Source organism: Phragmites australis, chromosome 2, assembly GCF_958298935.1.
Source record: "Phragmites australis chromosome 2, lpPhrAust1.1, whole genome shotgun sequence".
Taxonomy (NCBI): domain Eukaryota; kingdom Viridiplantae; phylum Streptophyta; class Magnoliopsida; order Poales; family Poaceae; genus Phragmites; species Phragmites australis.
The window spans coordinates 7,731,797-7,758,154 of record NC_084922.1 but is presented as its reverse complement, the minus strand read 5'-3'; the positions used below and the strand labels follow the sequence as shown (position 1 = coordinate 7,758,154).

The 26,358-nt window shown below is 44.8% G+C and overlaps 1 protein-coding gene and 1 long non-coding RNA gene across 4 annotated transcripts; one reads left to right on the top strand and one right to left on the bottom strand.

Annotated features, from left to right (window-relative positions):
• The first annotated feature begins 2,131 nt into the window (after positions 1-2,131).
• On the top strand, positions 2,132-5,418 carry LOC133897530 (cytochrome P450 734A6-like). Its single transcript, XM_062338294.1, has 5 exons — positions 2,132-2,532; positions 3,496-3,719; positions 3,804-4,051; positions 4,162-4,552; positions 4,636-5,418. The coding sequence occupies exons 1-5, from the start codon at positions 2,253-2,255 to the stop codon at positions 5,101-5,103; spliced, it is 1,611 nt and encodes a 536-aa protein (XP_062194278.1). The 5' UTR covers positions 2,132-2,252; the 3' UTR covers positions 5,104-5,418.
• Positions 5,419-5,447: 29 nt separating this feature from the next.
• Positions 5,448-20,496, bottom strand: LOC133897540 (uncharacterized). Of its 3 annotated transcripts, XR_009905925.1 has the most exons (6): positions 20,301-20,496; positions 12,715-13,001; positions 8,293-8,473; positions 6,521-6,970; positions 6,279-6,456; positions 5,448-6,185 (listed from the first exon to the last, which is right to left on the bottom strand). It is a non-coding gene; the product is annotated as an uncharacterized LOC133897540 (long non-coding RNA). The 3 variants fall into 3 exon arrangements; XR_009905924.1 differs by having other exon boundaries at positions 6,279-6,970; XR_009905926.1 differs by having other exon boundaries at positions 5,465-6,185; positions 6,279-6,970; positions 9,698-13,001.
• Positions 20,497-26,358: the final 5,862 nt, after the last annotated feature.

Genomic DNA, 26,358 nt, shown 5'->3' with positions numbered 1-26,358 from the left:
GCATATAAGCCCCCCCTACAATTCCGGGGGCTTAATGTGTAACAAACAAAACCGACCAGAACGGACTGCAACAATCCACAGGGAAAGCGGAGTTCAGGAATGGGGTTTGTTGCAACAGTTCACATGGGAAACAAAAGAAGGAACTGACAAGTGGAGCTTGTTGCAATGTTAAAGCAATTTGAAGATGCACAGGAGATGAATCTGGCCTTTGGCTGATTTATCACTAACTCATTAATGTGATCTATTCAGCTTGGGCAATATAAAACACAGGGAACAAAAACATGTTGATTAGGCTGACACCAATTCCTCCATCAAATGAACCTACCACCAGGCTAACATTGGCCTGCTGCAACGTAGCCCCAATTTCCCTGCAATCACCTTTTCTTGTCCCCTACAAAATCAAATGATCCTACACCTAAAGGAAAAGATTTTAGGTGCCCTTGTCTCTTCTGAGCTCAGGCTCACGGGGTCCACATGCCACACAACCTTTTCCCCTCCTCCTCCACCCCAAAAGGTAGAACCGGAACCATAGCTGATACAACAGGAAGATGGATCCACATATAACATCCCAAGGGAATTTTTCACGTGTATTCGTAGAGACTACTCAAGATCATCTATTTACGTTCAGATTTATGCCAAAAAGATAGATAAAAAATCATAGGATATATAAGTAGAATTAAAAGATAAATATATATTAGATAGAAGAAATAAACAATCAAAATAAATCATATGTTTTTACGTTTCCCTGCAACCCAAGAGATCTCATCAATCATCAAAGCATGCCAAGCCAAAACCACTGTAAAAAGGGTCACTCACGTAACAAACTGCCCATCACCCTTCACCAGGCAACCAAAGAGGAGAGAGAAGAGCGGTTACTCCTGAATATCAGCTGACAGACACAAGCCCATAACTGTCACAACAGAGCAGAGGATAAAGCTGTACATACATACACAGATACACTGCCTGATAGTACTAGTATACAAATAGTCATAAGCATGTAATATTTATAATTAACACTATTAAATTTACTATTTAAACTTTGATCATAAATTTTAATCAAATACGTATACAAATAGCGCTAAGTATATACTATTTATAAAGTTCATTGGATGTTAAATTTAACAATATCGTTTCATTTTACTTGACAAAGTATATTAAAATTTATTATCAGTCATAGTTAAATAGTAAAGTTAACATTGCTAAGTATTTTGAAACAGAGATGATGGTACAAAAGAGCAGAGTATGTGCAGTGCGTACCAGGGCGGAAGCCATGCGGCGGCTTCAGAGCAGAGTGCTATGGGGCCTGGTGTGCAGCGACAAGAGTGGAACAGCACTGGCACGTTACAAGGCGCAGCGGGGCCCACGAGACAGAGGAAGAGAGAGAGAGTGAGGAAGGCCAAAACAAAACAAAGTTGCCAATTTGGGTTGACCCCATTAATCCCGGCGACGGCAGCCCCAATGGCGCCGGCATGCTCTCGCTCCGCACCTCTCTCTTGGCTCTGTCCCCTCACCTCCATTTCATTATTATTTACTATGGTACCCCTCCTATCCCTCCCCTCACTTTTACGTTACCATCTTAGAGCATATAAAATAATTATTCCATCCGAGTGTAAACGTAGATCGTTTAGATTTGTGCATAACAATTAAGAAAATATATTAAATGATCTTGTTACTCTTTATTTATTCTATATTAGAAAAGATAACTTATTTATTTGTGAGAGTAGTAATATTTATTAAACAAGAGCGAGATAGAAAAAGAAAAAAAGCATAAAAGTTCGAGAATAACTTATATTTAGAGAATAGTTGAGGAGGCTAAAATGACCTACATTTGCAACTAGAGGGAGTATTATTTAGAGTAGGTGCTTATATATAAAAAATTGGTTTTTTTAACTATACTTAGAAGAAAGATAATATGCTTATTTAAGCACCATTATTTATATTAGTGTTAAATTATATTTTTTTTATATAAAACACTTTCTTTTATAAGTACCTAACATTATTGATGTCCCTAACGAAATCTTGCCACGCTACAACTAATCCTACACATGACACACCGCTGATCCGGTGGCCAAGCCGACGCCCCCTATATAAATCATCCTCGCTCTCTCCTAACCACGTCTCCCGTCTCCTCTCCCTCTGCCACCTCACGCACGCTCTTGGCTTGGCCGAGTACAGTACAGCAAACACGCAAGAAACGCGCGCCTGCGCCTCTGTAGTCATCTTCTCCTCCCCCCTGACGCGAGGCGCGGGCGATGGGCTGGGGATGGACGGCCGCGGCGGCGGCGTGGGCGTGCGCGGCCTACGTGGCGGTGAAGCTGATGGAGGTGCTGTGGTGGCGGCCGCGGCGGGTGGAGGAGCACTTCGCGCGCCAGGGGATCAGGGGCCCCCGCTACCGCTTCTTCGTCGGCTGCGTCCGCGAGATGGTGGCGCTCATGGTGGCCGCCTCCGCCAAGCCAATGCCGCGCCCCTACCGCTCCCACAACGTGCTCCCGCGCGTCCTCGCCTTCTACCACCACTGGAAGAAAATCTACGGTACGAGCGCCACCTTTCCATGGTTCGTTGCCCCGTGTTTGTGTCCATCGCGTCGAGTGCGTTCTTGCCCCTCCTCTGTGTCTACATTCGTGAGTCGTGACAGAGTCCAGGCTCTGTTTCTCCAGTTACTCGCAGCACATCCTCGCTCTGCTCCTTCCTGCCTCCGGCAACCTTCTTTCCATCTCTTTTAATTACTATCTCCGAGAAGAAAAGAAAGAAAACAGAGAGGAAGGAGAGTCGATTAACAGCATGGTTAAGAACAAGACCAAGAACATGAGCAGCAGCATCGGCAGCAAGTTGCGGTTGCACTATGCTTCTTGTTCCCAGGATGCTGCCGCCTTTGGGTGACATGCATTTAGTGGCATGTCGAGCTGCCTGGGTCTGTCGGAGTGGTTTGCCGTAGTTGTCTCTCGTTTTCGCTGTCCCCCGGCTGCAACCCGGTTAGGTAGCCAGGGTCTATTTCCTACTTGCCGCCCCGTCCTCCGCGGCCCTCTACTTGAGTCCCTTTCTGCTCCCCGCCAAGCCCGCCCCGTCCCGTCCGCCACCATCGCATTGCCCCGTCTCCGTCTCATTTACTCCCGTATGGCCTGCGGCCGCCGCGCCGCACCAGCGCCCGCGGCCGCGACTTGTCTCCAGCCGCCTCCTCCGGCCCATCCGTCGCCACGCCGGTGCCACTGCCACCACCTGCTCTGCTCGTGTCGTGTTGTGATCCTCGCGACTGTGTCGCTGTAATGCGGCAGGGTAGTGTGAAATGCGGTGAGTGCAGTACAGGGTATTGTACCTGCTCTGCGTATCGTATGTTGTGCGTCTGCATCGCAAGCATCTTGCCTTGCCCTGTCCTGCCGGCCCGGCCTCCTTGGCTGGTGGTTGATGCTGATGTGATGTAACATGGCATCCCTGGCTAATCATTGGGCGCCTCGTCTGCTTGCCCCGCTCACGGTCCCTGTTTGCCTCTCGCCACAGGTTCCACGTTCCTGATATGGTTCGGCCCGACGCCGCGGCTCGCCGTCGCCGACCCCGACCTCATCCGGGAGATCCTGCTGTCTCGCGCCGAGCACTTTGACCGCTACGAGTCGCACCCCATGGTGCGGCAGCTCGAGGGCGAGGGGCTCGTCAGCCTGCGCGGCGAGAAGTGGGCGCACCACCGCAAGGTGCTCACGCCCGCCTTCCACATGGAGAACCTCAAGGTTCGTCAGTCAGTGTCTTGTTGGTAAACTCTGTTCTTGGCGTCGTCGGACCACGTGGTGAATTGTGGTGATGATGCAATGCAGTTGCTGCTGCCATTCGTCGGGAAAACGGTGGTGGACATGGTGGAGAAGTGGCACGACATGGCCGCGGCGGCGTCCGGTGAGGTCGAGATCGACGTGTCCGAGTGGTTCCAGGTGGTCACGGAGGACGCCATCACCCGCACGGCATTCGGCCGGAGCTACGAGGACGGTAAGGCCGTCTTCAAGCTCCAGACTCAGCTCATGGCCTTCGCCTCCGAGGCATTCCGCAAGGTCTTCATCCCTGGATACAGGTGATTAGTCAACTAATATGACGCCAAAATTGTACCTACAGTTTGTTTTTTGTTTGGTCTCTAATCTAATTATGCAACGAAATGACATGGTTGTGTGTGTGTTTGCACAGGTTCTTACCGACCAAGAAGAACACGAGCTCGTGGAAGCTGGACAAGGAGATTAGAAAGAACCTGGCGACGCTCATTGGCCGGCGACAGGAAGCAGCGGACGACGAGAAGCTCGACGGGTGCGCCAAGGACCTCCTAGGCCTCATGATCAACGCGAGCACCAACGGCGGCAAGAGGTTGCAGCCGGTGAGCTCCATAACCGTGAATGACATAGTGGAGGAGTGCAAGACGTTCTTCTTCGCCGGGAAGCAGACGACGTCGAACCTCCTGACATGGACCACTGTCGTGCTCGCCATGCACCCCGAGTGGCAGGAGCGCGCCCGGCAGGAGGTCCTCGACGTCTGCGGCGCGCACGACATCCCCTCCCGCGAGCAGCTTGCCAAGCTCAAGACCGTAAGCTCATGGCCCCTGGCTGAACTCTCCGATCATTCCAAACTAACGTCCGGTGAGCTGACGCGTGCTGGTTCCACTGGCAGGTCGGGATGATCCTGAATGAGACGCTGCGGCTGTACCCGCCGGCGGTGGCAACAGTGCGGAGAGCCAAAACCGACGTGGAGCTCGGCGGGTGCCTGATCCCTCGCGACACGGAACTGCTGATCCCGATCATGGCCGTGCACCACGACACGCGGCTGTGGGGGCCGGACGCCACGCAGTTCAACCCGGCGCGGTTCGCGGACGGCGTGGCGCGGGCGGCCAAGCACCCAACGGCGTTCATTCCGTTCGGGCTGGGCGCGAGGATGTGCATTGGCCAGAACCTGGCGCTCCTAGAGGCCAAGCTCACAGTGGCCATCATCCTCCAGCGGTTCGAGTTCCGGCTGTCGCCCAACTACCTCCACGCACCGACGGTCCTGATGCTGCTCCACCCGCAATACGGGGCGCCCGTGATCTTCCGATCCCGCTCATCTAATCCGTCCGATCAGGCGGCGGCATCTGACAGAAGATGAACTCACTAACATTGTCAGGGTCAATTGCGCCTGGCAGAATGACCAGATGACCCTCTCTGGCTCAGGATGTGCTGCTTTGTCCTCGACAGCAGAGATCATAGAAGCAAGCTACCACCAGAGATTGACTAGGAGAAGCACCCCCTGAAGTGTACTAACATATATCCTGCTGAAGAGCCCAGCAGCTACTTATCAGTAGAGAAGTAAGTAGCAGTGTAGAAGGCGTGAACTGTGTCTCCCCAATTTATCTGTCCTTTGGGTTGATGATTTCTTTCCTTGTTGGGTGGCGTTTTGCTCGGTTTTGGTGTATGAAAGATTGCAAATTGTACACATGTCGTGTTCTGTTTGTTTCTGATACATGAAGGAAAAGGTCACAAGGGAAAAGGAAAAAGAGAATCGAAGTGTATGGGAGATGCATGCATGATGTTAAGATCGGTGCGTCCGTTTACTTCTCTGTCATTGTTCTCTCTGTGTGGTCCTCTTGCAATGCAGACCAGAAGCCATTAAAGGAAGAGATGGGCACTGCACTGCTGGGTGTTGGCTATTCCCTATTGAAGAGTGCCTTGCAAAAGGGAACAAACGGTGTGCCACAGCCGGGAGTAAATGCGGCAGCCAAGAAAGCAGGAGATCAGATGGAGTGGATAACCAAACTGATCACAGCGACAGCGTACGAATCGCACCTGCTCTGCTCAGCCAGCACCACTCCATCATCATCTTCAATTCGTTGCACCTCTCTGCAAGGCATGAATGTGTTGGCGCCCAGGGCATGTACGGTGCCCGGCCGGCCAAGCTGTCACTGCCAAGGGCGGCCGCGGGCCGACCGAGGACCAGAACTGTAGCGGCCGATGAGGCTCTCCTCCTCCCCGTAAGGCGCTGCCGCATCGGACCGCGGCGAGGAGTTGGGGCCCTGTGGTGGTGGTGGCGGCGTTCGGCCCTGCGACTGTTCATCTCCCCTGTCAGACTGCGCTGGTCGGCACAGCACTGCCACAGCGCATCGAGAGCGCGACTCCACTCACTCCAGTGGTTGTGGGGGGAGCAGTGACCAGTGAGTACTTCGGACAGGCAAGGCAGGCTGCTCTTGGGATCTGCAAAAATGATTCATATTTAGTTTTGGATCTGGATCATGCAAAGTACAGCTAGATTCACTTCATGGGGCACAAGAACTTCGCTCTGCTCACCTGCTTACCGGTTTTAACGGGATTAAACAACTGCCGGCTTCCATACAGGTACAGTTGTCTTGCACAGGGGAATGTCTTGCATCTACAGAATTAGATATACGGGTATGCTGCTCGGTAAACTGATACGGCTGTGGTTTGCTGGAGCATGCTACTTGTGTTGAAGAATCAGGGTCACAAGCTGCAGAAATCAAGTTAGTACATACATCCGCCGTCTAGGGGTAATGGAAATCTAAAGTACATACCATATGTCTAGAACTCCAATCATTGATCAGCAGAAAAAGAGCACTGCTCAGTGTATTTGTACAGCAGGATTTTCTTATACCCCAGTGGACTATTCCTGCATCTCAGTTTTCACAGGCAAGTGGTAGCATGATGCCGGTACATATAGGTTGCCAGCATCAAAGTTTCGAGTGCACAGCTCCTTTTTACCTCATTCGTGAAAAAAGGCAAAGGCATAGACAGAGCAGCCTCTGCACTGGTCAGGTGGAGCGCAGGCTCTTCTCCCCACCTGAGGGAGTTGCCTCCATCAAATACCTTTCTCTTCTTCCCAAAGCCATGTTCAATTGGGTAAAAGGAAAATTCATGGATGCACAGCATCCAACCCCCCATTGCTCATTCTTCCCCACAAGATATTGCAAAACTCCTTTTGGGCTGTCGAACCATTCTGGCCGTCCTTTTCCTTTTCAGAAACGCTAAAAAATCAGACAATGATATCTGAGAATCCAGAAATGATCATCTTTTTTTCTAATTTTCCATGAAAAAATTTACTATCACTTTAATGTTGTAGCAAGCGGAAACCGCAGCCACCCAACTCCAAAAAACAAAACTGAAAGTTAACGTGCTACAAGTTTGAACTATAACTTTTATTTTTCGATAAAAGAAGATTTTATTAAACTCAGTCAATTACATTACATCACGGTGATACAATCGCACTGAGAACACTACTCGCTTCTGCATAACCAAAATACACACAACCAAAGAGAAAAAATAAAACACTAGTATAAATTAACATAGGTGAAAACAGGAGATACTGATGCGCTGCATCCTTCGACTAGGTAACTATAACTTTTATGTTGTAAACATGTAATTTATTACGGAATTTGGGCCAGGGGAGGGGAATGGTGATGTTATGGGCAAGAAAGCTCTCATCTTAGAGATCTCCAAGGGGGCCCACACCCTTGTTCCTCTCGGAGGGGAGCTCTAGATTTGTAGCTCCCATGTGTTTCTGGTCCCCATAACGGAAGGCATGTGCCAGAGGGCATCCTTCCTTGCCGTCCATACCAGTGAGTGCATTCTTCTTCCCTATCCTAGCAATGTGACATAAAGAAGTGAGGAAATTGGCATGCTAAAGAGCATGTGACCCCAACACACTGCATAATTACCTTTGCGATTAAAATAAACAAGCAATGGGTTAGACCATGCTGATTGTTTTCACGAATAGGGTTAGGGCTAAGCCCAATTGCATACCACACAACTGAGCATAGGGTCCTCCACTACTCAGAGGCGACATGCTTATCAAAATCTGAGGGCCTAGAAACACCTTTACCATCACGATGGCAGCATGAAAAGGCGTGAAATGTAAACAATTTAGCAACTTATAGGCGAGTTTTCAGGGGGGAGGTATTTTTAGCTTCTCTATGAGGGTTAGGACCGTTGCACAGCATGGTGCAAAACATGGGACTGCATGGGACCGCACTAACATGTGTTAACGATCCTTCTGCGTGATGCATATTCACGGCATGCTGCAAAAGTATACACTAGTGTACAAGATTAGATTTCTTCATGCAATGATCATACCAGGCTAGCTTTCTTTTCTCGGACTCATCATTCATGTGATTGAAGCATGCAGAGAGGACTACTTTGAAGTAGCAAATGATAAGAACAATGGATTTGAGCTTTAGGATGGTTGGAATGTTGGGTGCATGTTGCAGGATGATATGAATTCAAAATGGATATTGCGAGCAGAAAAGGGAGGGAAAGTAAGGGGGGATGGGACAAGTGGAAATCTTAATACCAGGGAATCATCTCTTGTCCTTTCTATACTGCAGTCCTTTTTGTTTGTTAATTTGTGCAATCCGGTTCCCCTCCTAGGGGCAATCCACAGCTGCCTGTTTATCTCACCAATAATCTCCACCTCTTCTCTGCTAGTCAACTAGGTGTATCTCCAGGAACCTTCTGTCCTTGCACCAATCAATCTGAAAGAAAACAAAAAAAAATTCTGCATTCTTGGGTAGCTCACCGGAAAAAGATATTTAATCTTCGTGTCACATTTTTATACCGCAAAACAAAGATTGCAGGATCTTTAATCTCGAGTAAATCAACATTAGATTATATTATAGTATTGGAATTCCCAGCTAATGCAAAGTAACAGATTCAGATCACCCTCCATGTGATAAAAACAGATGGTACTCATATACTGGCATTTATACAGTACTATATAAAGTAACAACTTAATCAGGAAACATGTGTATTAATGATATTGCATTTAAAAAAAACTAAAGGGTGCACAAAGAAGGTCATGCAATTGTATTTACACAAAACCTCCAAGTGATGAAACAAAACTTTGTCCTTACAAAAAGTGTCTACTAGTACTAAAATGGTACCGTGTTGCCTTTTTAAGTCAGGCCAACTAAAAAACAAATGGACACAGTACAGATATTCATGTGGAAAGGTTTTGTATAATGGAGGGTCTGTTATTAATCCATCCAGTGCAGCCACTCATCTACTATAAAGACCATTATGTACTTGTGTAACGTATAATATTACTCAAAAACAAATGAGCAACAATAGACCAGATATGCTTGTCAATTCGCTGATTCAGCAATACTGGAAGTCCCAGAAACAGCAGCAAACCACTCAAAAATATTCAAGTCAAACTCTCAGAATGATAAATTAACATGAGTAACACTAAAAAAGTGACATTAGCTTTGAGAGTTCAATAACTTGCTTGTATTTAATCTTGCTGCATGGCTACTTATTTTTTAAAAAAAATAAATAAATACCACTGTTGTTTTAAGATGCCAAGGCGATACGCCACGTTTGCTTTAGGAGATTTGAGTAGAGCTCACAAATTTCTTCTCAGCTAGTAGCAGGGCTAACTTATGTTCTATTGTCATTTCCCTGCAGCACCTACAGGGTGTAGCTATCCTGGAGAAACTGATTGGCAAAAAGGAAAAAAAAAAACAGCTAGGATCATCCAGAAAATAAAAACACTAACCAACAAGAAGCAGCAAGGATTCGAATAAAAATGAGGCACTGGTACGGAAACATAACACAGCACATGCAGGGCAACGGAACAAATTAATGTAACGGTCCACCATTGTATACTGCAGCACTTGTTCTACCACCAACACAGACCCAATTTGGAAGCAAAAAACATTGAACAAGTGACAGAGAATACATATAAAACCTCAACGTACCTTCCGGCACAGACCAAATGACAGGATCCAGAGGGTCTACCGTCACATGGCACAGCAGATCCTCCATAAAGCTTCCCATCTGTTAACAAACTGTACCTACGACAGCCGTCCCACGAACGTCTGTACAAGTGTACAGCTGTGATCGGGGTGTGGAACGCCGTATTTTTAACGAAAACAAACAACCCCCAAGCTTCCCCCTAATTCCAATATCGCCACATAAAACAGATCACAGGGACACACAAACAAAACCTTCTCCCAACCCTCTAAAGATACGATAAGCATGATATTTGATATGCTTGGAGTTTACGCTCCCCCATGCATTCCAGCTCATAGACATACCAAGGGAGACCTCGAAGACCCCAAATTTACTTAGTTAACTAGCATTACAGGTCCCAAGTAAATTCTCTCAGATCCATGACCATTGTGCTACTCTAATCCCTCATCAAGTAGCATGTTTGTTTTCTGTTTTATTTGATTAACTTGGGGCACTAAGTACCATACTCTTGTGGCCCTTGGCACCCTTGAATTATGCCAATCTGTCGGGGAGTAGTAGACAGCAGCAGCGCGCTAAGCTGCTTCCTGATGATTGGAGTCCTTACAGCTTTCACTGCCCTCATAGCAAGCCAGTTGCTTCTCCACGTTTATGTCAATTGACAAATGAATTCAATGCTCTTATAAAAAAGTTAGCTGCATCCACTGGCATGCATTGTGCAGGGAGCAAAGCAAGATCGGTACAAGTTTTTTATTACCAAAACTTCCAGTAGGGCATGACCCAACAACATGGTCCAATCTGGATTGAGCACATATCACAACACATAAATTTAGATATTCAAGATTTGAAGAAACGTAAATAACTAAATGCTGAAGTTACATATCTTGCACATTATAGTTTTCTGTCCATCCAATTCTACCAATCTTCATGGTCCGATAAGGTAGCAAATGCAAGCCAACAGTTGTGTCCGCTTAAATGGCTGGTAGTCATTAGAACTCCCAGAAGTTTTTTCTCGACCATGAGGAGAGACTCCTCCGGGCATTTTTTTTAAATTTAAAGTAGGGGAGTACCGAACCCTGTATGCTAGGAAACTCACTGAAATCAGTTTCTCAGAGAGGTACCCATAAACCGGTGCGCCTTGGGTGGCCATCCTCTCTACTAGAGGCACTAACCAACTGAGTTACTGCTCAGTTCGCAGAACTCCCAATAGTTATCCAATAACTTATTGTCTTGTGTCCTATTTTAACGCTCAAGGTGATGCACCGCTAGGCTAATAGAATAATTAGTCTAATGATCACTCAAATAGCAATATGATCAAAACCAAGCTTATTTGATACTATGGCTAATTCTACTTGCTAAAAGATTTTCATCTTTAATCAATATATCGGTATGTGGCAGTGGCACAATTTGATGAATTCGCACAGAACATTATATTTACTGGTGTTACATATAAATCCATCACTTCTACTTACCTCAAAAAAAAAATACTCCCTCTGATTGCAAATGTAGGTTGTTTTAGCCTCCTCAACTATTCTCTAAATATAAATCATTTCTTGAACTTCTAGCATTTTTTTCTCTTTTGTTCCCTTCTTGCCCTTGTTTAATAAATGCCATCACTCTCACAAATGAATGAGTTAACTTTTCCAATGCAGAATAAATAAAGAGCAACAAAGCCATTTGATCTATTTTCTTAATCCTTATGCACAAGTCTAAAACGACATACAATTGCAATCGGAGGGATTATGTCTCAGTGTGGCAGTGGCACAATATGATGAATTTGCACAAAACATTATATTTACTAGTGTAACATATAAATCCATCACTTCTACCTACCTCAAAAATATATGTCTCAGTGCCAATTCAATCAAACATTGATTTTCTATTTTTGTTGGATTCAGATGTAGATGGAACTAATTAGCAAATACATACATGTTGCATTAAGCAATCACATAAGTCAGATTAAAATTATATCAATCTTCATATGCAAAGTGAAGCAGAAAATGGTGTGAATGCCATGAGACTAATGACTAACAAAGGAAAATGGTAATCCAAATAAAATTCTTGTTTAACAATCAAGACATCAGCCTTATGCATGCATAGTATGGCACTGGAACCGAACAAGGTCAGGGAGAAAAAGAAGTGTTCGGCAAAGCATTAGGTAACCAGTTTTATGAATCTTAGAACATAAAACTCAGTAACATCACACCTAATCCTGTTGGTTCCTTTTGTAGTCCCCTTAAAACGAACACAATTACCAATACCCGTATTTATCCAGTTGAGATTCCTGTTCATATTTTCTCCGGATCTCTGATATATTTACGTGCAACATAAGCATATCACAGATCCTAAGCAACAGCCACTGAAGTTTAAGGCTGACATATTTTTCGTAAAGCTACTAATTTAATGAATTGGCCATTTTATTTCTTAATACATTCAAACGTTCTTTAAGCATCAGTGTCGCTTTCTCCGTTTGATTAAAAAGTTGTGATATGATATCCTATCTGGCCACGATACACGAGCTGCATGCATGCACATCAGAGTCTCTACATGAAACTACAGCGATAAATTTCTCATTCAGCTAACGAAATCACAACATTGATGTACATCTTAGTAGTTCTATTAATTAACATAATAAACTCATTTGTGAACTTCGTCTATGAAGGTTTCTACACCAGAAGCAGGATATTGATCTAATGATCATTATGAAATTCTAACGCATGGATATACAGATCAGAGAGTTTTTTAATACATGCTTCCAAGTTCCTAAGCATAGATCCTGCCTTGCCCGACATATTCAGTCAATGACATGAAAAGAACAAATGCACAAGAATATGTAAGAACAGGCAAACAAAAGACTGGCAATGAATGCCTCTTGCACAATGAAAAGAATAATGTTTATCAGTCATAGGTTGCATTTTTGTCGTAGGCCGCATAAATCATTTTTTCTGGAACAAAAAGGTTGATTGACCAACAGCTTGCAAAATTAATAGGTGTATAACTTGTCACAGGCCAAAAAGAAACATACCAACATGGGAATGTGATCCATATCTGTCGTTTCAGATGCAAGAGCGGGCACTATGATCATGGCATCATGCCATTCACCCAAGAATCCAAGCCATCACATGCCCTTCACGTGACTCTGCTCCTCTGATCTTAAAGTGTAATACCACAAGTATAACAGAGATTGGTGGGCTGGTACGGTAGGCCTATTAAAAATGATGAGCAGGTTAATTATTGCGTAGCTCGTTTTCTCTGATCCTTCTTCTCATGGTAGGTTCCATCAGCACAAGGGCATTTTCGCCTTGAAATTATCTGACATGAACAGGATGAGGAAAGAATAGGTCAAAACTAAACTCTACCCCTGTAAGCATTTTATGAATAGGCTAATGGAACAAGAAGCCATTTAAAGAGTAAGAACAGTCCAGATATATAGAGTACAAAAGGTAAATGAAGCAGATATATCTTTGAAGTCTGATACCAACTCATCAATATGCCATAGTTTGCCTAAGGAAAATAATTGGTAAATTACTGCAATTATGTAAGACTTCCGATATTTGGGATCGATGCTACAGAAGGATGGTGATATCAATGAAGATGTTAGTCATAGAATCAAAGCTGGGTGAATGAAATGTCGTCAAGCTTCTGGCATCCTCTGTGGCAATAGGATGCCACAAAATCTGAAAGGTAAGTTTTGTAGGACGACGACTCGATTCATGATGTTGTATGGTGCCGAATGTTGGCCAACTAAAAGGCGACATATCCAGCAGTTAGGTGTAGCAGAGATGTGTATGCTGCAATGGATTCGTGGCCATACAAGAAAGGATCGGATCTGAAATAATGATATGCGTGATAGGGTAGAGGTAGCGCCAATTGAAGAAAAACCTATCCAATATTGATTGAGATGGTTTGAACATATCCAACAGAGGCCTCCAGAGTCACATGTGCATAGCGGGATACTGAGACATGCTGATAATGTGAAGAGATGCAATGGTCGATCAAATCTAACATGAGAGGAGTCTGTAAAGAGAGACTTGGAGGAATAGAATATCCCCAAAGAACTATCCATAGATAGAAACGTGTGGAAATTAGCAATACACGTGACAGAACCATAACTTATACGTCAGTCTCTTTGTACCGTTATTACTTTTATTTTTTTTACTGTTACTAGTACATTTATTATCATTATTGTTTTATCACCATCTTTTTAGTTGGATCTTTTGGGTTTCATCTCTATTCTATCTCAACTTTCTTGGGACAAAGGCTATGTTGTTGTTGTACTGCAATTATGGCTCAGTGTAGGACAACTTTTTTCTAAGGAGCTATTATGATAAGCTGGCTTTTCTGAGAAGTTGTTGCATGGAGAATCAGCTGGCTAGAAAAGCTAGCTGTTTGGCAACCCTGATTTTTTTAGGGAGATTATTTGTCCTCGGTGTTTAATGACTGTTATACATCTCGTATGAACTCGTCTGGCATGTGAATACTCGTATGACATTATTTTCATTTAATTTTTGCATTTAAACATGAGAACATTATAATATGAATAATTTCATATAAAATTAAAGTACGACAATAGCAAAGTTAATTACCACTAAGTCCAACAATAACAGGATTACCACCAAGTCCAACACATGTGAAAATAACCATCCAATTCACACATATGAAAATAAGACCATCCAATACGAATAAATTCATTACACATTGATGAAACAAAGTCATATTATTACATAACAGGACAACATGATACAAATTTGGCACAACAATATCCCACCGACAATAGGCGCAACAGAGCTTATGAGACCAGGTGGCCACATGTCCAAGAGATCATAGAAAGATGCGGTCAATTCAGATAATAGGCCACAAGCCACAATCAAAACAGCAGCCATCACTAGGGCTGGATAACGAGCCAACTCGACTCGTTTGGGCTCAACTCGTTTAGCTCGTTTAATATAATAGCAGAAAAGCTAGCTCAGCTCGGCTCTTTTGGCTCGTGAGCAGCTCGTTACTTTTTTTTAGAGAGTAGCCCATTACTAGAATGAAAAGAATATAAACATCCACTGAAAAATGCATCGATAAAATCATATGTTACTTTTTTTTTTGAAGGGAGCAGCTCGTTACTAGAATGAAAAAAATATAAACATCCACTGAAAAATGTATTGATAAAATCATACAACAATAACAATAACAATAACATCTATAAGTATAGTATTTCTTTTTATGGTTTAACTAGGGGTATGATTGTTGTAAGCTAAATCTTTTCTGAATATTTTTCAAATCCACATGCTACACAGCAGCAGACATATCTACCTATATATGTTCTGCTACTGGAACAAAACATTCCTAAAAAAATATATGAAACAATGTTCCCTACACATTTGTCTATGCATGCAAAGCCTGAAGGAATGATCGATGGGAGAAGAAAAAAGTTAAGAGTTGCATCATAACGAGGAGTTGACCAATAGAAAGCCAAGTAGGCTGACGAGGAGCCTCTTTATCAAAGATGAAGATGACCAATGAGCAAACTGATGATCACAGTGAAAGAGAGTGATATAGTGCAGACGATGGCCCTGGCTCATTTGGCTCGCAAGCTGGCTCGTTATCTAAACGAGTTAAAACTCTGGCTCAGCTCGTTAGATTTTGGAACGAGCCGAGCCGAACCGAACCGAGCCGAGCCAGACACGAGCTGAGCTAGCTCGCGAGCTTCGAGCTTTTCGTCTAGCCCTGGTCATCACCATTGATCAGACAACAAGTCCACCTGCTCATTAGAGTTCAAGCCATTACACTGACAACCTCAGCAAGCATCAACAACGGGGTATATGCAATAGCCAACCAGGATACATGGCCATCCACAACTAGCAGCCGTGCAAGGAGGCAATTACCAATATCACGGATTGAACCACAAAAATAGGCATTAAGACAATCACACAAAGTGACCATCGACAGATAGCCAACAAAGAAGTGGCCAAACATTCTCCATCCTGCTATCAGCCACCAACCCGGCAGCAAGCGCGCAAACCAGCCGAGCATATGGATCTCAACATGCTAATGGTGGTAGATGAGAGATGGATCAGCCGCAATGAACAACTGGCTGACCAGAAATCAGAGACACGATGACAGACATATCGGCTGGTGAACGTTTGCACCGGTGGCAGCACATGAGCCAAAGGCACGCCATCATGATGGCGACTGAACAGAGTGACTCACCAGCGGCGTACACGCGTGCTTGCATGATGGCGAGGCAAAAGAACGCAAGCCCAGTGCACCACAACAAGATCACGCACGGCTAGCAGCGGACAAGCCGATGAACACAAATCAACAAATGGTGGCACACGTAGAGATACCACACACCGGAAAACAACGGCAGCTCCTGCCGAAGAACCGCACACTGGCGAACGACAGCGGCAAGCGCAGAAGAAACCGCACGCCGGCGAGCACAAAATCGACAAGACGGCGACACACGCAGAGGAGCCGCACGCCGGCGAATGACGGCGACACACACACAGAGACCGCATGCCGATGATTGATGACTCAACGTCACGACAGCCGGAGACAACTAAACACAGCTCGACATGCTCGCGTGGCGCGGAGGCACGCACAACCAGAGACAACCAAACAAAGCTCAACGTACTCACGTGTCGCAGAGGCACGCACGGCCGGAGAGCTCAACCCAGCCGGAGCTACCTCAATGGCCATGACAATGAAGCTGAGCGGAGCTAAACTCCCGGGGCATAAGGCCATCTCCAGCAGCTACCTCAAATTTTCATCCTCAAAAACACTATTACAGCATCCCCTATCACTATTACAGTATCCCTTATTTTTTCATCTCCAACAGCTACCCTATTTCTTACCTCCTACTACTTTTTTCCTCCCTCTGGACCCACTGTCAGTCTCTGTCTACAGCACTGCTCTCTCCGCAAATTTACAGTAACCCAGCAAATTTACAGAACTATACTCTCTCCGTAACACTGTAGTGCACTGTAGCACTGGATAGTGAATTTTTCCGTGCTACAATAGACCTTTGCAGATTTGGGGATTCTGTTGGAGTTGGCCTAAGAGAATAGCTGAAAAGATGGAGGGAGATCAAAATAGCACAAAACCCCATTGTTGCGGTGACGCGGGAAAACAGATCGCGACCAACCCGAGACGATTTGCCGCACCGGATCCTTAGGTTGCACGATGGATTGGGGGGGGGGGGCGACCGGATCGCCAGCGACGAGAGGGGCCTTCTCGTGGTAGCACGAACGAAATGATGGGGGCGAGTCCATTTGGCCGCACCAGATCCGGAGCCTCGTCAATAGGACGGGAGGGGACGTCTCGCGGCACCGAGGGCAAAGGGTGCCGGTGCTATGGCAGCGAGGCAACCAGGAAGGGAACAACGTCGATTGGGGGAGAGGCGTACAGTGAGGCGAACGGCTCGATTCGAGAGCGAGGAGTGGTTTGACGACTGAACTTTCGGGTGGAGGGGGATGAGAGGTATAGTGGTGGCATTTGCAGGTAAATTCGGGTAACTATAAGGGTATTTTCATTTCCAGCGTCTGGCTTACATAGCAAGCGGTTGTGGCTTCGCTTTTGCATTCCAGGTCAGTCATGTGCGCATGGGAGAAGTGCTTGCCCCAAAAACCACAGAGAAGGCCCGTTGGGACCGCTCGCCGCTTTTTTTGGCCAAGAATCGTCCATAAGCGGTCTCAAATGGAACCTATATAAGAAGAGGTAAACAAGACTGGCAATGAATGCTTATTGCACAATAACTGTGTGAGAGGTGGGGATGTCGAAAGGACCGTATTATTATTGTATCATGACTGACGAGGCTAGGAGTCGAGCTTAGATGATCCCTATCTAAGAGCCTTTTCTTCTAAGTTTTACTGCTCTGCTTTTATCTTTGCTTAGATGTCTTGTATCATAATGTATAGCTTTGACTGCAGCATAGCAGATACTCGATTTTGAACAGCACTATCACGGTATATCGCTGTTAAACTAGCTTCCTCCAATTAGAAACTAATTGAATTATTCTTACAGTAACAAAGGACCAGATTCAGTGAGTCAAGAAACTGGAGAAGTGTTATCCTAGTAACATCAAAGAGCACAAGTGTGATCGAATACAGTCCAATAACGCAGCAGTCTCAGAAAATGTCAGGTTTAAACTTTTCAGTTTGGAAATTACAGTTACCCACTTCAGTGTTTGTATTTGTTAGATACCTTAAATGTACTGACTCTTCACGTCACCAATATCAGAATACAGTAACGGATCAGTTGCTAAGATATCTGATCTGGAATGTTCCATAAACCATAACTTCATGGAGACAAAATATGGCAGGGCCTACATATATAATAACAGAACTAGACAAATGCATCTCACTGGAAACATAGAGAAACCATGAAGTATCTATAGGCTATTTGAGAGTGGTTTAATCTTCAGGCAACTGATAAGAAGGATGCCATACTGCCATATTTGCCCCCCCCCCCCCCCCCCAAACCTAGGCCTCCTTCGCCATCCTCTAATATACTACTTCGATATCATCTATCACAGTTATTTCCTGTCATGACCTTGTTTTTCAAGAGACTGTTACGAAGTTATTACAAACTACTTGAACTGAGCTTAATACGAGATCACGGCATGCAACATAAGTTAATCAAATACAGCAAACTCGAACGTTGCAGCCATGTGTCACTAATTTAAGAACAGCATAACTGAACTCAATTTGCATGAGCTCGAGCATAACAAGCGATAAGCACAGGGACAGCAGCTTATCAGTGTAGAATTAGTCTGCAATATTTCTGGGAGCTAAACATGAAGCTAGATTCAGTACATATGAATTTTACAAATGTGTGTATCAGCTCCATTCATATTCAACCAATGAATTTTAATCTAACAGATTTCATGGACTTGATATTTAAACCAAATCAACTAAATCGATTTTCTGTTGCATTGCATATTTACATATATTCTCACATCGTTTCAGTTTTATAATCTTATTACAAAAGTTTAGGGAACAAAAGCAGGCCCCTCAAGGCCTCAAGTTTGCAAGTTGATTCCTCTTGTCAGGGCATGCGATTACTAACAGTTAGCACTAGGAGACTGCAGTTTTGTAGATAAGGGCAACACTTGGATACCAGTTTGGATTGAATGCACTGCAGGTTAATACTCGTACCGCTGACCACCAGGTCCAAGAAAAGGAGATTATGCAATATTGAACAAAGTATGAAAGCAATGTGGTACTTTTTTTTCCTCGAATGCACTGTCACCACTATAGTCGTGTTTTTACACCCACTCAGGCCGATCGCGCGGTGATTTGCAAGGAGATCAATAAGGCTCCAACTCTTGTTGTTAGCAATGGAGTCAATCTCCTGATCGCCTTCCGTCAGTTGCAACTCTGCTTCAGCGAGGGTGCTTGGTTCCTCGGCGCTCAATATGTGAAGCTCGTCGAGGTCGAGTTGTTGCGGTGCTTACCCTCATGGTGTGACCGGACCGAGGATGTTGTCGACGGTGCGGTAACAGAGCGTAGTGTTGTAGTCAGCATCAAGATGCTCCTCATGAATGCTTGGTGGAGAGGCGAATTCCACCCCCGGTGAACTCGCATGTGATGGCATGCCACTAGCCGTCACCCTCTGGTTCCCTGGGAAAGGGTTGATGGGCGTGGATGGTGATGCTCCTACTGGTGTGTGCACGTTGTTCTCCGTTGCCGCGCCCGGTCAGTACACAGTTGTGTACTCAACCGTGAAAGTGTAGATGCCGGCGAGGTCGGAGTAGCATCCCGCCAACGTAACTCCTTAGGGCGACCCATCGATAGGGGGTTCCCCGTGCCACATGCGCTGGGGAGGGAGTGGTGCCCAACAGCCCCGAAGTGATCGCGGTTGTGGAGGTGGCCACCAGGCTTTGGGGCAGCTCCGGCATGGGGTAGCGGTGAGCGCCGTGGAGGGGGGAGCAGGGAGGGGAAGGAGAGGGAGCCATCCGATCAATAACAATTTCACTGCAATAAAGCAATGTAGTACTAAGGGAGTTTTGGAAATGGATTGCACTTACCATACCCTTTTAGGACTGCTTACTACAGTGCTGGTCACAACGAATCAGGTCATAACTATTCGATCCAACTAATAAACACCTTAGCGACAAAATCACACAAAATGTAGTCCTCCCAATGATCTGCAGCATAACCAAATTTATAAAATGCGCAATAATAATAAACGCCACAATGGGCAGGATATGTTATAGGTGAACCACATGTGGTGCTTCCTACTGACCAGTAAAGCTCAGCGAGCAATGCACATTAATTGGCTGGACAACGGTGGTTATGCATGACACACGCCGCATGAAACCCGCAAGGCCGCAATCCTACTGTGCATTCTTCGACCGGGGCACAACCGGTTCAACTCGACGCAAATTTTGCCCCAACTTTCGCAGAAAATGGTAACCCCAACCCCGCTTTCTCGGCCGCTCCGCGCACCGCTGCAGCCTGCAGCAGGCACCAGAAAAAAAGGACCGATGGAATGAGGAAGCTACAGCCGCCCTATGGCGGGGGATGATTGTGGAGGAATCCGGCAAGATCCAAGCGAGCGGAGACAAGCGCGGGCGCAGGAAGTGAACAAAAATCCAGGAAGGTAGAGGGGGCGATGTACCGTCTCCTAGGATCGTGGATCATGTCGCGGCCCGCTTCCGCTAGTCGCCATCTACCTCCGGAGAGATCGCCTCGTGCCCTCGCGCTCGCCTCCCCAGTACCCGCCGCTCCCGCGCTCCCAATCATTCGCGTCGTCGTCGCGTCTCGCGGAGTCCCAATCGCCTCGCGTGTTTTAGCCCTCGGCGTGGGGGTTTTTTTTCTTTAACCACAAACGGACACAATACACTGCAAAGCGTAGATACCGAACGCAATTTGCAGACATACCGAAAACAGGTTACAAGAAGATGATTTGGAAGGCGTGGATTCCGTCTAAATGCAAGGTTTTTTTATGGCTTCTCATTCAATACTATATTTGGATCCGCGGTAATTTGCCATTCAATATCGACTTGGTTTATTTACCACTGAGAACAATATCTTCTTGATTAGCTTGCCATCATCCCATTTTAATCTTTTCTTTTCTTTTCCTCTCTCATACCAACTAAAAGGACAAGATTGCCCCTGGCCGATCCTTCAGCGACGCTGACGTCCGGATGGCCCGCCGCCGTGGCGCGTCGGCCCGGAGCACAACGGTGGCCGCCCCTCCGAGGAGCTCGCGGATTGGCTCCGCCGCAGCGGCTGCGGCTGGTCGTGCGGCGCCTCCGCCGGCATCACGGTCTAGACCCATCATCCTGGCCACAATGCAGGGGCTCTTCGCCTCCGATTCCGGTTCCGGTTCCGGCGCCGGGCGTCCTGTCGCGCCGCGCGATGCCGCCCTCACCGGCGCTGTCATTGCCGGCATTGTGCGCGCAGAGGAGGCGGCGCAGGAAGTCGAGCGCAAATCTGGAGGGCGACGCCAGCTTCGCCATTCGTGCTGCTCTCGGTGAGCACGGGGAGTGGAGTGGGAGGAATGCTTGGTTGCCGTCTGTGCTTGCAGTTGTTGTTTTGAGCTGGGAGTGGAGGGAAGCTAAGTTCACAAGAGAAGGGAGGAAGAAGCAGGCAACCGATGGAATGGAAGAAAGGCGAGGCTTGTTGAAGAAAAGCCCACTTAACATCTCATCGAACGGAGTGGTTTGGTTCGGCCTGAGATGAGGCCAGGGGCAATCTTGTTTTTTTAGTTGGTATGGGAGAGGAAAAGAAAAGAAAATTAGATTAAAATGGAATAATGACAAGCTAATTAAGAAAGCATTGTTCTGAGGCAAATAATTAAAGTTAATGTTAAGATGATAAATATGCGAAGTCATTTTTTAGATGTGGAAAAAATCAATCTCCACAGTCTTGAATAGAGACCGGATGGGAGGAGCGCTGCTGGACACCTGCGTGGCTGGGTGCTGCGGGGCCAGCCAGTGCACAAGGTGTAACGATCTTACGAGATTTTGATAATTAATAATAATATAGTTAATGTGATTAATATAAATAATTTTTTTTGCGAAAAGGGAGCTTTATTTAAAGTTTAAGTAATGTCATTACAAACCAAGACTCTAATGCTCTCAGGAAAATTCGAAAAAGACACTCGACTACTGCTTGTCCTAATTGCTATTTGCGCAAGCTCATGTGCTACCCTATTTTGCTCCCTTCCTATTTTAACAAAATCAACTCCATGAAGCTGTTGGGCTTCACGCCGGACATCATTGATAATAGACGCCATCACAGACAAATCAGCAGTGTCTACTTGGAGTTTCCGCACCACTGACAAGCAATCAGATTCGAGGATCATCGTCTTGTCCGGCCATCTGGCCGCCAGCCGAATCCCTTCTAGGCATGAAACTGCTTCTGCCTCCTTCGCATCCCTGCAATGGAAGAGAACCCTCCCTGCTGCAAGCAACAGATGGCCCCTATGGTCGCGAATAGCAACCCCAACCACTGCTGTCTCCGTCTGATCAGCAAACGCACCATCAATATTAATTTTTAGATATCCGTCGCTAGGAGGAACCCATCTCTTGTCTTGATGTAGCACCCCATTTGCAGCTGTGTTCCTACTCTCCACAAGCATGCCTGCTTTGCGCTTAACATCTGGAGAATGGTCCTGTTGTCTGCTTTGAAGCAGTGATTCCATATAGCGCCTCAAGAACCTCACTGATCCTTCAATTAAAATTTTCCCCTTGGCTTTCAGTACATCATTGCGAACAGTCCAAACCCTCCAAATGAGCATAAGAAAATTGGCTATGGCTTCAAGGGGGTATTTATCAATGAACAATAGTAACCAATCAGGACCAGACATCTGAAAATCACCCTCCACCGGTAGATACCAGTAGGATCTCATCGCCTGCCTCAAGGCCAGGGCGTGAGGGCAGCGAATTACTGCATGGAAGCAGTCCTCTTCATGGCTACCACACAAGTCACAGATTAATATAAATGTTAAATATATATTTTAGTAGATCTCATATATATATAAGTATACGAAGAAGCCATCATAATATAGATAAAGATCAGGTGAATTAGAGAATTTCTAGGAAAATTGATTAGACCGAAAGGTCCGACGTTAGGTCATTTATACACGTTGGAGTATTTCTGTCAGGAGGGATCAGAGAAGATAACACTCGTTGAAAGGTCCGATGATGCCCAAGATATACACATCAGAGTATTTCTGACAAATGGTGAGAAATACCTCACTGAATGGTCCAGCACGCAACACTGATCAACACCAGAGCATTTTGCATCAGGACAGAAGGAGTTGAACTCACCAAAAGATCCAACGCACTGAGTTGTACTCACCGGATGGTATGCATCGGAGTATTTGTTGCAGAGAAGGTTCCAAATGTTGAAGATTGAAGGTCAATGCACCAGATGATTCGGCGCTCAGAAGTTTAACATGTCGGAACAATTCTTACAGAGAAGATTTCAGTGTCTCGATCAAGCTCAAGACAACATGCACCGATGGTTATCTTTCATATAAAAATATCTCAAACAATTGGATGGTTATCTTCTATATAAAAATATCTCTCTAACTAAATACATTCTAAATTATAACGAACGTCGCTAAGGATGAGCATCCCCAACTTCTCGCAAACTAAAAGCTAACAATTATAGTCAAATATAGAAACCATTGGGCTCAATCGTTGGAGTTAGCCAGATTCAGATAGATCTGGACAAGGTGGTGCTGATATTGGTATTGATCGAAGGAGAGGCTGGCTCGCAAGAGACGAGGAGGGCGAGACGACTGCATACGTTGTTGGGAAGGAAGGTGGCATCACAAGTGCATGTCCATAAGTTCAAGGTGGCCTAAGGCAGCTGACGAACGAAAAGGACTCGAGTGTGCAATGTTGTGTTCGTTGAGGAAGAGTAAGATGAAAAAGGTGAGGCCGGGAAGGGATGGCGAAACACCAATCTGCTGAGACGTGAACATGTTAATGAATGAATTAGAAAATGGCGTGTTGTGTTATCTATTTATCTGAGCCAGCGTTAAAAGATAAGGTATTGAGTAGTTTGCCAAAATGAGTGTTCTCTTCAGCGACATAGAGGTACCACTGATAAACAAGGAACCACAACAATCTAGCAGGTAGTTAGCAGAGTTCATTTAGAAAACAACCTCCTCCTCTTTAGAACTGCTCGATTTTTCTCTAGCAGTTTCGGGGTTTACTTCTTCAAACTTAGATCTTACTTGATAGAGCTTTAATTTTAAGAATTTTTAAGCTAAATATTTCTATCTTAAATTTATGAGCTAGAACTATGGATACATTGAGAGAGTTTAGGTGAGTTATTTTATTTTCATTTTAGTTTAAAATAGGAACTTAAATTACTTTATCTTAATCTATAAATATAAGACCTAAAGTTCTGCCAAACAGATTTATACTAAATCATAAAGATTTGGATTCCTACATCTCCCAAAAGTGTCTTCAATATTTTCCTTTCCATGCCTAGTGGAATCTAGTTGATTGGAGAATATTTACTAATTTTAGCGAGATTTTCGCCATTGCCTGGATTTGTTTGGAAGAGCTACAACTCTAATAATTCTTAAAACTAGTCATCGCTAGTTTAATTTTTTTTTGAAGTTTTAGCTATGGACAGATTAAGTTTATTTGGTTTAGATATTTTATTTTTATTTTAAGTTAAAAACAGATATTTAAATTATTTTATTTTATCGTATAAATTTCAAATTCTGTATAGATTTGGAGCTGACCCAAACAGAGTCTATATTGCCAATTACCGGCCCATATAATCAGCCGGTGTAAGTTGGCCCACACCCCAGAAATCCATGTCCAAAAACCTCCCCCAGCCCATTATGCTCCCCTCTCAACACTGGCCATAAATGGGCTCATCCGAGCCGTCATCGACTTGAGCCAACCGGCCCATCTGTTCATCCTTTATCCTTTTTGGTTCTGCGCGAGCTCGGGAATGACGTGTTTCACGTAAATTTTGCAAGAAAAAGAACGCAGTTGATGCAACGATAACTCGCAATTTTCTTTTCGAATGACTCCGGCAAGGATGACTGTGTTCCACGCGATTCTGCAGCGACCTCACATGGATGCGCAGTGGCCATTCATGGGAGTTGCGACTGTGGCAGTAGTACCCGGGCCATTTCTCTGAGCGGCGCATTGTCCTGCTGCTGCCCTCGGCTTGGCATGCCGCGCCACCTGCCCTCTGCTGCTTTGCATGCATCACTGACCTTTGTCCCTGGCCAGCTTGAATGACACTGCGTAGCTTTGTTCCTATCCTTCTTTTATCGACAGCGATGAGTTGGCGACCTGCGGCCGTAAGAAAAAGGACCGGAAATGGAACTCGTAGAGGACTCCACAGAGCTCTCGTCGGTGGCGGATTCAGGTCACTAAGTTGAGAGCTCTCTCTTCTTCTTCTTACTCCTCTTCTTTTCTCTTTTTCATGTTTAAAAATTAAAAGGAGACTCGGGAGACTCGCGAGTGCACCTGAGGTAGGAGGGCTTGAGCTCTTACAAATGCCATGTCGTTGCAGCTACTGCCAAGCTGCTAGCGATGGATCTGGTTCGTAGATTAATACAGAGGATCCCTATTTGTACAATAAAATGAGTTTGGTGCTACAGTGTGTTTATTAACTAGTCATATTCATTGACTAGTCATATTTACTATATTGACACTGTAGCATACGGATTCGATGCATCCACCGTGAAATCAATGGCTCATACATAATACATTTTACTGTGGCTATAGCTACAGAGGATCTCGATGGGCTAGCGATGCCAGCAAAGAACGTCAGTAGATGGCAGAGCTGGGAACTTGCGGTGGCGAACGATCTTCGCGCGGAGGTTACACGCCAAACAAATCCATCGTGCTTGTACATAATGAACTACAAACGCATGCATGTGATCAAGTTTGCGCAAGAACTACATACGCGACGTGCTATGTGAACCATTATTCATTTCTTTGAAGTATATATCAACGTCTAATGCGTCACTAATCCTCGTTATCATGACACGTGAGTCTTAAGATTTATTATTGCTTCCGGAGTGGACTCACATGAGAGATGAGTAATTTGATCGGACACACAGTTAAAATGAAATGGTGAAACTTTATGTAATCTTATGCACTTTTCACGGGAAAAATATAGGACTGCTTATGAAAAAAAAGAAACATTCTTGAATAATCTCTATTACAAGCAAGACATCCGTCCTTGCTGGAGCCAAAAATAAGCTTACTTTTGTTATCAGAACTACACTCGCTTCGTTTCTTTTCTTTTTCAATTGTCCTTTGGACATCAAGAGTCTCCAGGACACTATTTATTTACTAAACTTATGTTAATAAAATTTATTAAAAAATAATACATACTAATGCCATTTGTATAACAAATCTAAACATTTTATTATCAAAGTTCTTAAAATTGGACTTCACGCGTTTTGAAACAACAATCATTTAAAAAATAGAGTAAGAGCATCTTCAAGAGTAACCAAATTATATCCTCCATATCTCCATAAAACGCCCTCCAAAATAATCCTCTCCATATCCATCACACTTTAACATACTATTCATATTTCACTCTCCTATATTTTAGTAATATTTTATAACGAAACATATATTTATAACGGCTACATTTGTAATGATTATACGGCTATATTTGTAACAGCTATATTTTTAATAGTTATATTTTTTATGACCATATTTCAAGAGTCTATA